Source organism: Toxotes jaculatrix, chromosome 7, assembly GCF_017976425.1.
Source record: "Toxotes jaculatrix isolate fToxJac2 chromosome 7, fToxJac2.pri, whole genome shotgun sequence".
Classification (NCBI taxonomy): domain Eukaryota; kingdom Metazoa; phylum Chordata; class Actinopteri; family Toxotidae; genus Toxotes; species Toxotes jaculatrix.
In genome coordinates, this window is record NC_054400.1 from 28,894,314 (window position 1) to 28,906,628 (window position 12,315).

Here is a 12,315-nt window from a genome sequence, read left to right on the forward strand (position 1 = left end):
AGGGAGGGGGTGAATGCTGAGACAGTCACTTTTCATGGCCAAATAAAAACAAAGATGATATGGTGTTGTAAATCTGCTGCTATAAGGTTGAAAATTTACCATGGGGCTGTGATGAGGTGTCGTCCATGGAGGTCATGCAGCTCTGCTGGTGGACAGCCTCGTCACTGCTCAGGTCCATCAGCATGGACTCGGAGAGGAACGAGTGGCTGGAGACGTCCTGGGAGAAGTATTGAGATAACTCTGTCTCTGAGCTCAGGGACCCCTGCTTCAGATGTGGGGGAAATGGAAGGTCGAATCAAGTGGAAGAAAGATGAAAAACACAACCTCAGCTTTTTTGAAGTAGTTCTCCTTAATAAGCGTTTCCTTGTTGGGAAAACTGCCAATGAAAATGACCTAGTGAACCTAAAATACACAACTAAGAAGAAAAGATGGTCACAGCTCATGTTTATGACGTCCTTCAGCTCTCAACTCACAGTAAGAACAATAGTATTAAACCAGCAAAAGGCAGGGAAGAAGAAGACTGTTGGATGTGAACATGGTTGTAAACAATGCAAATATTATGGCTTTGCAAATGTTTCATATGGAGGAAAACCTCAAAACATGTTTGATAGGCCTAAGGGATTCACAGGGTGTGTTGTGGTGAGAATAAAATGAAACGTAAATTACATCAACAATAACCACAAAAAAAAAAAAACAAGCCTCCCGCCTGTATAATGCCTCAGTGACCATCTGTGTGACAGACTGATACAGTTAAAAAGAATGAAATAAAACCCAGAAATGTGTCTGTACAAAATGAACAATGATACATGAACAGTGAATGAAGACTTACTCTGCTGGCAGGCTCAAGGAATCTCTTCATGGTCCAGCTGAGCGCAGGGGAGCCGTCTCCCTGCCTGTCCTTCATTGCTGGGCAGGGACTCTTACAGGACAGGCCTACAGATCACAACCGTGGCAGTTAAATCCAGAGAGATCACAATATTCTGTATAAAAAAACATTTGATTTGTGGCACCAGAGCCATGCTGCTGAACTTCTTTTAACACTTAGCTGAACTGTGGTGCTGATATTGTAACATGGACATCTGTGAAATGACAGTTAACCTAAATCAGAGATGAGGAAAGCCAAATGAAAATGAAGGTAAAGGTTTCAGACCTTGGGAGTGAGATGAGTGTTTGCTCCGGCTCAGCTTGTCCCTGTGTGTGGATCGAGCTATGATGTGATCCATCTCCTGCTCTGATACCTGAGAGAAGACATGGAAGTGAAGGAGTTCAAACTGGTTCACAGGTTTTTATTTGTCAAAGAAATATGTATGGACACAAGGGTGATTGATGACTTTGTGTCCTAAGGTAGAAGCTCTCTACATGAGCGTACAGTTCAGCTCTCTGAGTGATTCTGCAGAGAGTCTGAAGTTAGTAACTATGGTTTTTCTGTTTCAGGTAATTGAAAATTCACAGTCAGCTCTGTCTGAGAAGACGGACACATCAGACTGCATGCAGTCATCAGCTGTCTCCGTCTCAAGGGCTCATCATCCAAGGAGGTCCTTGACCTGATTTGGCCCCTCAGACTGCTACTTCTACCCAAAGATGAAGAAGAAGCTCTGTGGTGTCCATTTTTGACAGTGATGACAGATGACATCATCTGCTGTGGACCACTTTCTGGTCCAAGACACTTGACAGTTTTTAGCATCTTTGAAGTGTTTTCTTCTGCATGAAAACTTAATGACAGTTGCATTTATTTATTATTGGTAAGTCTACACTGCCCTCTTCTGGACATCACTGAAATGCAATAGACCTCTTACTGTGCTTACAGAGTCCTGATTTGATTTGAATGTGACATGAAAAATCTTCTACAGAAATGTTCTGTTTTCTAGCATTTAATTATAAACTTAATTATAAATTTAAAGGCATTTAAAGGATGTTACTGTAAATTTTGTCAGTAAAATGGTTATGGAACGATCTATACATATGTACCTACATATGGCCTTATGTCAACATGGAAGCTTCCACTGTTGACATAAGGCCGGGACCGGGAACAAACATTGAACAAAAACATTGTCCAGGATAAAGATGGTTTCTTTGATATGCTCTGAATGTCTGTGGGATTCTTACTGTTGAGTTCAGGTTCTCCTATATTAATACTGGAGACATGTTAAATATATTAAAAGAGAATAAATCAGTTTATATGAATGGAAGCGGGCATCCTCTTACCTTGGGGTTAGGGTGTCTGCTTATAATGAGACTGACTGGTCCAGGGCCACATTCACTGAGGATGGCATACGCCTCGCTGAGAGCAGCATGACGAAGACTGACTGAGTCCACCTCCAGTATCTGATCTCCACGACTGCAAGTAGAGGCACGGGTGTCAACAGAGCACTGTCGAAGGCCTCGCTTTGTACAGACACCAACATAAATACATACATAAACATTCACGAGGCAACATTCAGATGTCCATCAGTACCTGAGCCTGCCATCCATCTTGGCCACAGATCCCAGCGCCAAGCTATGGATGTAGATGCCAGGAGCAGAGTTCTCCAGGGTCAGACAGCAAACTCCAATCCCCAGACCAACACCAGGCTCTGAATAAACCGACATTCACTATCAGAAAAGAGGTGCTCTATCACTGCAGACACATGGACCTAAATCAAAGTATGTGGACATACTGTCCACATACTGTGACATATTTGTTATCTGGGTCTGTGCATCCTGGTTCAGGCCCCTTACTCCCAGTGAGGGTAATTCTCTATCAAGTCAGCTAACCTTTATTAAGTGTGACCTCCATGATGATGCAGTCTTTTGGACCAGGACCGGGTCCCTTGCGGCCATCAGCCTCTTCAAACCCTGAGGGGACAGGTGTCCCCCCGCTGACGTTGGAGTTGGGAGAACTGGACCGACTGAGGAGAGTGGGGGTCGGACAGGGTGTCAGGCTGGGACTACGCAGACGTGTTCGAATGGTAAGTGTCACTACACCTTTCTTCAGTTGCTGGTGGGAAAATGATAAGAGCATAAAAAAGAAACTTTGATGAATTAGTCAAGGAATTCTTCTGTCTGAAGGAAAACAGCGCTGTTAGACAGAGCCCATCATAAACATGCAGTGCACCTTGAAGGTCTGGATGGCCTGTTGGTGTGTGAGTCCTTGGAGAGACTCTCCATTCACTTCCAGAATCTCATCTCCTACGTGAGAAGAAGAACAGAATTAGACTGATGAGGGTGTTCAGCACAAGTGTAACATATCCTGTGCTCTGTCAGTTGAAACGGTGTGGTTACCCTCTTTCAGACGTCCATCGGCTGCTGCGGCTCCGTGAGGGAAAATGGTTTTAACAAAAATCCCCATTTGACCTCGTGCTGAGTCCTGCCCGCCAACAATACTGAACCCTAGGCCCTGTGTAAAAAGACAGATCTCAGTGAATGTCAGATAGCATGCTGCCTCTCTCACACCTTAACAAACAGTACGAAGACTGTGGCATCATGTCGCACACAGTGGAACGCAGGTTTGGTTTGATAATTACCTCCACCAACCAGGTTCTGTCCTGTGTCAGCAGGGTTACTGGTTACTTTGTGGAGGGATCGGGTTTGGGTCAGGGAAGAACCCATAAAATTTTGGTGTAGATCCAGTTGAATGCGGCATACACTGCTATTACTGAAACTCATAAAGCTTTAATTAATGTTCTTAAACAGTCTATGAACTGTTAACAAGTTTCTTATAACTTCTTATGAATGTCTTAAACATGTTTATGATGCTATTATTAACATATAGATTTATTAACACATAATAATGCTAATAAGCATCTTATAAGGATTTATAAGCGTCTTCTTACCTATGATGCTTATTACTAGGACCAATACCATACAAAGTGTTATCAGATTTCATGTCTGGCTCAATTTTTTTTTTTTTTTTGCACAAAAACTGCAATTTGTTAAATAAGTTGTTTTATGAAATGAGATACAAAATGGCATCAGAAACATATTTTCCATTTTCCAAGAATTTAATTCTGTCTCCGTTTACTGTCTAACTCCATGCTATCTACTATTTAAAAAAAGTATATTACTAGCAGTTTTGTACGTGTTTTTGCACATTTTACTCTTCTTAAAGGCAAACCGATATGAACCTTATTTTGGCAGCAGAATGATGGTGCAGCATTACATTTGTGCTTAAAAGTCAAACACACAACTGAAGTAAGAGTTAGGAAATCATGTGGGGATACAATTCAAACCAGACTGAGTTTGTAGCAACACACACACGTATATCTGTTATTGTGAACTCACATATACATGTACACACACAGTACATTCTCTGAGCTTTATTCACGCTTACATGTCAAAGGAGTGCACTCACCTTGCCCTGGCCTTTCATCAGCACTATACTGGAGATAATAGATGGCTGTGCCAGTCGCCATGGAGACTCCACTTGAATAGTGCTCAGGGAGCGGGCTGATTTCTTAATTATCTGATATTCCTGAAAGGTTGATGGACAGAAAAAGCAAAAAAAAAAAAAAAAAAAAAAAAAAAGAAAGAAACAATCAAATTCATCTTACTTTGTTATTTATACTGCGATGAGATTTTTTGTTTCTCTTTTATTCTAATGGCTCATTCCCATTATTCCTGTATACTTCAGGATAACATCTGTGTTTTCCTGTCTTTTCCCCTGTCGTGCTCTCATTAAGGTTTGATCTGTAGATACTGATGGAAAATGACTTCACTTTGCTGTGTAGTAGTAGTTTGCAGAGATTTCACCCACAGAGCCAGTAAGAAGCTGTGATTCTCCTTCTTTTTTTTATTTCCCGTTCTCTGTTAACCTCTCATTAACGCAGCAATTAGTGCAGCTCTCCTTGTCATTGTTGTCATGACAGTTAGGGCAGCGTGAGCGACCAGGCTTTGATCTGGTTCTATCTGTGTGCGAGTGTGTATGAGGTGATAACAATGATCAAAATACAACACACACACACACATATTTATTTGTATGAAGCCTACTTTTAATACGCGTGCATGTGGGAGTGCTACTTGAAATGTGCCTTCCACACCTCGTGCACGTATGATCTCTTCTTTGAACATGTAAGGAAGTTAATATGCACACGCACATGCAACTGAATATCTCAAATGAAGAGGATGGTGGTTTGTTTCCCATACAACATGTTTTATTATTATTTTATTTAAAAAGCTCTTTGCTTCCAGATCACACAGCCTGTCAGAACAACACCTGACTAATGTGCCTTCATCTGCATGGTTCTTCAGCTGCGATGGTGAACATGATAAAATATTTAAGTCAGATCACATTATGTGAATCTTTAGAGCTTTGGTTGTATAAAAAAAAAAAAAGGAGGTGAAGCGTTCACTGACCTGTCTCACTCCAGCAGAGTCTAGTTGTTGAGGTAGAGAGTGTTTACGTCGGCCAGGTGGAGGCTTCTCCACAACTTCGCAGCCGCTCACGCCGTTCTCCACGAACAGCTCATCGTCCTCACCCACTGACTCCAGGCGACTGCTCCCCCCTGATCCGGGAACAACAATCATTTCATTCCTCTGCACAGAATCAGTTGTTTCAGTTTGTGTCACTGTCGATGTCAAATTTTTCTAAGTGAATAAGGTCAGGAAAAAAAACTAACTCTGGGAGAGCTGCTTGTACCGACTGGAGCTCCCTGTATCACCTCCCATTTATTCATTCTATCTACTGTAAGACTTTAAGAATGTTAGTGCTAATGAACAGCCAGTTTTTGTGAAGTACCAACCTTGGGATCGGCTGCAGAGCTTCATGGATGTGGGGTTGTTGCAGGATCCTTTGGGGACCTCTACCTGACTTTGTTCTTCTAGTTTCTCCAGGTTAGTCGACTGCGAGGTCAAAAACACACAGACATTTAGAATTAAAGACTGTATTATTGCCGGATGAACACGTTGTTATGACTCTGTTGTACTAAAGGAGTCTGTTGGGGTGGTCTGGCCTAACATCCCCATCTGGGTTAACCAGGTCAGACAGAGACCACATTGGAGGGATTACACTTCCCATCTGTAGTGGGTGGCCTGCTGCCATCACAACCTTTGCCCAAATAACACTCACTACCCTCCAGGTGGTCACTAATTCTGCTTTGTGAGACAGGTTGCTGCCAGCGGGATCAATTTCCATGCTACAAAGACTAACACGCTAACACACACACACACACACACACACAAGAACAGAAACATAAACATGTACAACATTATCATGTGTGTACCAGGAACGGGTTGTGCAGACTTGTGCTGCTGTTGGAGGCCTGGGGTGAGCGAGGGAGAGCCGTCTGAGACAGGGAGGATGAGGAACTGCAGGTGCTCACCAGGTCCGGCAGGCTGGTGGATGGGAAGCGCTCGAAACCCACATCTGACTCCTCCTACAGGGACCAAATGAACGTTAAGGTATTGTGTGTTTGTTGTTATTTCCTGGTGGGGACTTGAACCTGAATACACATTATTACACATGGAGACTCATGTCACCACTGGAACAAAAATGGAGGTCCTCAGGGGTAGATACTGCTGTTTAGAGGGTTAAGGCTTGGTTTTAGTGTTCAGGTAAGAATCAGGTTTAGGTTTCAATGTGTGTGTGTGTGTCCCACAGGGATAGTGGAGCAAACGTGTGTGTGTGTGTCACTAACCCTGCTGGCCACCACCAACTGGACCAGACCAGTCGTAGAGCGGAGGATAGCAACAGCCTCCTGATGAGTGAGACCGACCAGAGACTGACCATTAATCATCAGCAACTCATCACCAGCATGAAGACGGCCGTCCCTGAAACACACACATCCAGATTTAAACACAAACACTTAGTGTACTGTACACACACACACAAATTAAAGCTGAACTATTCTCCACACTGGTAATATTTAACTCAAAAAGCACCACTTTTTTTTTTTCCATCTGAGGCATCATGAGCTGGCACTCTGTACTTCTTTAATTCTTCTAATCCCAAATAGGACACATCTGGAATCAAAAACTGGACTTTACAGCAAATTTAACTGTGATCTGTTAATGAAATTTAAGACATTTCACAATCCAAAAAACAAACAGACCAGACTGAAAATATAAGCTTCGTATAGAAAAAAATCAGGACTCATGTATCTGATATGTAAGTGTAAGAGCAAATGTAAGTGTCGGTGGTTTTGTCCATTAAAAAGGTGTATAAAACATACGTAGCTCTACGATATGTGGATGTGTCCTACCAAAGACAGTATTTGTGCTCTGTAAATGTCTTCCTTTGTAAATAAAGATTTGAAAATACAAAAGCAGTGACAAAAACAACATTACAGCAAATATATAACGTGATTTCATAATTCACTTCAGAAAACAGATAATAAATGTTCTGTAGAGAGAAGCTCATGTACTGCAAAACTTGACAGGACTCTAGATTCACGGAGGAGTGCAGAGATGGATGATGGGGTATGAGCTACAGCGGCACAAACACAGTACCAAAGACCCGTACACATTGTTAGGACTGACTTTACCTGTGAATGGCGCCCCCCTCCTCTATGTGAGCTATAATGATCCCATGAGGAGAGCGCTTGGAGCCACGCCCCCCTGTTATCTGTATGCCCAAGCCCTCCTGACCCTTCACCATATGCATCTTCCAGATGTGGCTGCCCTCTCTGGGCTACAACAGAGCAGAAACAAACAAATACTCATTAAGCAATATATCATGCAGGGCTCAGATAAAAAATATCATTATATATAATTATATGCACACAAAATGATGCTGGAAAAAAACAAAACAAAACAACCAAATGCCAAGTTCCAAAGATTCTGGACCACCTGTGCAGTTTGACATTTTGGGTGTGACCAGCTGGAGGAGCACCAAAGACAAGGAACAAATATTTTGTAACTGCTCCTGATCTAGTGTTCCCCTTACACTATTCACATTACACAAAACACCTGCTGCTGTGAGGAGACTGCAGACGGACTGTGGAGGGACACACTGCTGAGGGCTGACCACGTCTGACCATTTATGCTCCATGCAGACATTATAATATCATCCACACCAGCCTGATTATGAATCATAATCAGGATGCAGATAATACTGCATGTGTCCTCAGCTGGAGTCATGTCAGTTAGTGAGTCAGTAGGTTTGTTTCAGTAGGATGTTACGAGGCAGCAGATCAATGTATTTTGATACAGACAGACAATCAGCTATGAATTCACACCAGATGTTTGTTCCTGGAACGACAGCTGTTCAGATCACCCTGCTGTGCTCCCTGTGCTTTCGTTAATGTTGAGGCTAATATCTGTGAAGACCTTCCTACTGTAAAAGATTCACACCCTGAAGTGTGACCTGAAAGTTGCAGAATCAAGGAAAAAAACCAAATAAAACAAAGGTTGTATTATAAAAGGTGGTCAGGACAGCCATAGGTCAAAGTCTCAGATGTATAACTCACACAGACTGAATGAAGAGAAATGTGAATAATCAGGTTATGATCTATATCGTAAAACCAGGTTAATACTTAACAGGGACTAGTGTGCATGTAAAGATACTGACTGACACACTGTTCACAGACGGCCTTGTGCACACAGAGCTGGCAGACTGGGGAGAAGCCTCGTGGATGAACAGAAAATTGTCTGCATGGTGAAGAAAAAAACCACTTCATGTCTGCACAGCGAGTCAAGAATTCTCTCCAGCAACCTCAGAGGATGCAGCACAAGATGCAAACACCTGGTAAAGCTCAGAAACTGAAAGGCAGAGGCTGCAGTTCACTGAAACACACGAGGAGCATCCTGTGATCACGCACTCATTTCATCATTCTGCAGGACGACAATCAGCACTAGACTAGAGGCCCCACAACAACAAGGAAGCTGCATCATCAGAGAAGATACGATGAGTCTAACGTAGACTCATAGAGAAATATAAATATGGTGATGATTTTGACTTCATGTGTATCAGTCCAGGTACTTCTGAACTCCTGAACTTTGGGAACGATGTCTTTGAAGGGTTTTATATCTCCCACACACTTCCTTCTATATTGACGTAAATCCTTATCCTTATTCTGAATACACTGAAGCTCAGAGCCTGAAGTAGTGGAAATGAGCAGCTGTCCAAATACTTTGGGTCTGGACTGTAAATTCCACTTCATCCAGCCCTTTTGCACTTTGCACTGCTGCACCTACATAAACCAAAATAGCAGGCATGCTTGGAGATGCCCACACAGTAAGTGCAGCCAAGATCTGCTATGTTGTTCTGGTGAGATTAAAATAGGGCTCTTAGTCTTTAACCTCTGCACTACCACTGCTCACGGCTTTATCAGCCATTTTGAGGACTCATGGACATGGAAGGATTTATATAAGTGAGATCATCTCCATCTTGGGCACAAACATGCCGCATGCAGATATTATTCTCCATCAACAATCCCTCTGATGTGCTGGGATGATGCACCAGCTGTCTTTCTCAATCCTTTAACCCACATGTTTAAACCACTGTCCCAGCTCTCTCTGGTTTCATTGCACCAGTTGTTGCAGGGTGGTGATCCCATTTATCCTCTCAGACATCTGTACACAGATCTGTCATCTCCACTGAAACAGGTTGTTCTGGGTTTATTAACGTGATAACCTATTTCATACAGCAGCCATGTGGGTGACACAGGTCCAGTCAGGTTCATCCCTGGTTGTCACTGTTAGCAGAGACTCCAGCTTCATAAAGATGTGTTCAGGCCAAACACGAAGCAAATTCTTCCTGCAGCGCTATTACACACAAAATCAGATGCAAGATGCAAACTTGAGCAAAAACTTCACATGATGCTGTGTCGCAAAAGCCTGTCTACTTCATCTCAAGCTATCTTTAAGCAGAGTCAACGGCTCTGATTGGTGCACCATGCGCAGTGGGCACACATAAACACATTAACAAAGCAAGAGAAGGGAAAACCTGGATGGGTTACACCCTCTATGAGTGTTTTTTTTTAGTTTGTATAAGGGAGCAGCGTCTTCTGGTTTCCAGTTGTCCAAACACAGCCACCTTCTTTCTCATTTATCCTCACGTGGGAGCTCTTCACTTCCTTTCAGCAGCCAAACAACCAGGTGGAATTTGTTTTCAGTGTAGCATGGAAAAAAAAAACCCACTGAGTACACAGAGAACTCTACAGAGTTCTACATGCAGCTGTTCTCAAGCTGAGTTGGTTAGGTGGACTAAGAGCTGTAGTGCCTCCCACAGGGCAGAGGCTGAAACAGATCATAAGAAAGGTGGGATCAGGTATAATTTTACCTGCCCCTCTGACAGTGTGCCCATGACTCCGGAGGATCTGCTGACAGTGCACGGCAACAGTTTCTCGCATGTATGAGTATCTAGGCTGCCTCTCTCTCTTTCTTTACTCTGTCTATTCATCTCTGTCTCAGGAGAACTCTTAGGGAGTCAGCTAAATCATGTTTAAACACCAGAATAATGAACTAACATAAATCCTGGCTGATTTTGATCATGCATTTTGGAAGAATGCACATTTATATGCAGATCAGCATGTGGAAGAACTATGTCACTTCCTGGGAGGAAGCCAAGTCATGAACAGTTGTAGCTGTTCATGCAGCTGTATTAGTCAGATTACGTATAGTTTGGAGATAATCATGCCTTATGAAGTAACAGCACTCAGCTGTATGTATCCCTCTCTCCTGAAAACCTGATTTCTGCTGGAAACTGGTTGATGCTGATCTTCAGTCCCAGAGCCATGTTCATCTGAAGAGACTGAATTCTGATCCAGTCTGTGAGGCGAGTGCTGTCCTCAGCGGTCTACCTAAAAGACTGTAGGCCACTTACAGACAACTTCAAATGCTGTAGACAGAACGTTAACCTAGAAAGAGACAAGCTGATCAGATCACATCAGCTTCAAGGTCTTCACTTAGCTTCCTGTTCATTCCCTGTCTCCACTGTGGCCTTGCTTCTTCAGTATATAGTGAATATGGGAGTTAGACAGTGGCTAGTCTGACCCCTCACTTGTCTCCTGTAACAGTGCATTAAATCAGTCAGCAGTGTGTCTTACCTGGCTTGAAGGTTCGCTGCTGAAGGAATCCATCTTGCACTCTAACAGCTGACTGTGGCTCCTTGCAGGCAGGGTGGCAGTGCCTCCTCTGTGCTGGGGAGCCGCTCTCACCTGATGAAAGGTGTCTGGGCTTTGCTCTGTGGATGTGCGTGTGGAGAGGGTGTAACCTGAGTCATCTCCCGGAGGACCCACTTCCAAATCAGCGGGAACAGAAGAGCTGTGGCCGTTGTAACAGCTCTGGAGCTCTGAGTCCGAGCTGTCCCTGTTGTCTCGGTTAAAGGACGATCGTGATATGACGCCGAACTTGCGTGTGCGTTTGCAGTTTGCTGATGCGTCGGGGGGCTCACGGGCAGCTCTGCCCTGCCGCAGGTCTTCGCTGCTGTCGCTGCACACAGGGGTACCCACACCGCCATTGACATCGCAGGGAGGGAGAGGGGCCTTTCGCTTGACTCGCCGCAGCATGATCAGGTAGATACAGCCTCCGTTCCAGCACTGGTCAGCCAGGTAACTGCACACAAAGCATTGAGGGGATGATGCTGTCATTACCTAAAAGTTCAAACATCACGATGAAAACTACAGTCCTTACATCCACAGGTCAATAATCTCCCACATTTTCACGGTTCAACGGTTCAAATGTGGACTCTGTTGACTGTACATCATAGGACTGATGGTGTCACAGCAGCATCTCTGGATCTCAGCAGTGAAGCTAGTGAGAGAAGGTTTATGACGCTCAAAGGAAATGAGTCGCATAAACTCTGAAAAAGACCCAGACCCACTGCAAAACATCTTAAGCTGGTTCAACAGCTGTTAACTGACAAACATTACAGTCTAACCTGCTGTACACTTACGATCTCTCAGTCTGAAGAGTCAGTTTTGCATTTGACTTCAGAGGGGTGTGGCTGTGAGATGGGATGAGATGGATACTAACCTCCACTGTGGTTAGTACTGTATTCAGGTCTGAGGAGAACTGGGAAACCTGTGAATGAACTTTGTGATAATCCTGTTTGTTCTTACTGGTGCAGTGAGCCTCATCACCCATGACTAACTGTAGTCAGATCACAGGTTTGTCTGTAATAGTGCAGGATCACTCTCGACACACCGGGAACACTCCAGTCTCCAGCTTGGACCAGGTCCACACTGCTGCTTCCCATGTAGGCCCATACTGGTCAAGAAGGTGATTTTGCCACAAAGAAAGACATTGATCTGTGTTGATCTGAACCACATCCCTTCACCAAACTCATTACACGAAATCCTGATCTTTGATCCACCTCTGGCACCAGCTGCCTGGTCAAACCTTCTTCTTGGTGCCGGTGGTCAGATCATGAGAGAGGTGAGCAGGTACCCTGCCTGCTGC

At 43.8% G+C, this 12,315-nt stretch overlaps 1 protein-coding gene across 2 annotated transcripts in view; it reads right to left on the minus strand.

Annotated features, from left to right (window-relative positions):
* The window catches only part of pdzd2 (PDZ domain containing 2), a 35,559-nt gene that overhangs the window by 9,873 nt on the left and 13,371 nt on the right, over positions 1 to 12,315 (minus strand). Inside the window, exons 4-18 of one of the 2 annotated variants that reach the window (XM_041043138.1) lie at positions 10,962 to 11,469; positions 7,458 to 7,603; positions 6,612 to 6,744; positions 6,198 to 6,350; positions 5,718 to 5,817; positions 5,332 to 5,480; positions 4,331 to 4,450; positions 3,262 to 3,376; positions 3,095 to 3,168; positions 2,755 to 2,977; positions 2,456 to 2,573; positions 2,206 to 2,338; positions 1,151 to 1,238; positions 830 to 933; positions 100 to 262 (exon numbers count right to left, since the gene is read on the minus strand). In XM_041043138.1, coding sequence (XP_040899072.1) covers positions 100 to 262; positions 830 to 933; positions 1,151 to 1,238; positions 2,206 to 2,338; positions 2,456 to 2,573; positions 2,755 to 2,977; positions 3,095 to 3,168; positions 3,262 to 3,376; positions 4,331 to 4,450; positions 5,332 to 5,480; positions 5,718 to 5,817; positions 6,198 to 6,350; positions 6,612 to 6,744; positions 7,458 to 7,603; positions 10,962 to 11,469 — 2,327 coding nt within the window. Of the gene's footprint in view, positions 1 to 99; positions 266 to 829; positions 934 to 1,150; positions 1,239 to 2,205; positions 2,339 to 2,455; positions 2,574 to 2,754; positions 2,978 to 3,094; positions 3,169 to 3,261; positions 3,377 to 4,330; positions 4,451 to 5,331; positions 5,481 to 5,717; positions 5,818 to 6,197; positions 6,351 to 6,611; positions 6,745 to 7,457; positions 7,604 to 10,961; positions 11,470 to 12,315 lie in introns of both variants that reach the window. The other variant, XM_041043137.1, reaches the window with a different exon arrangement.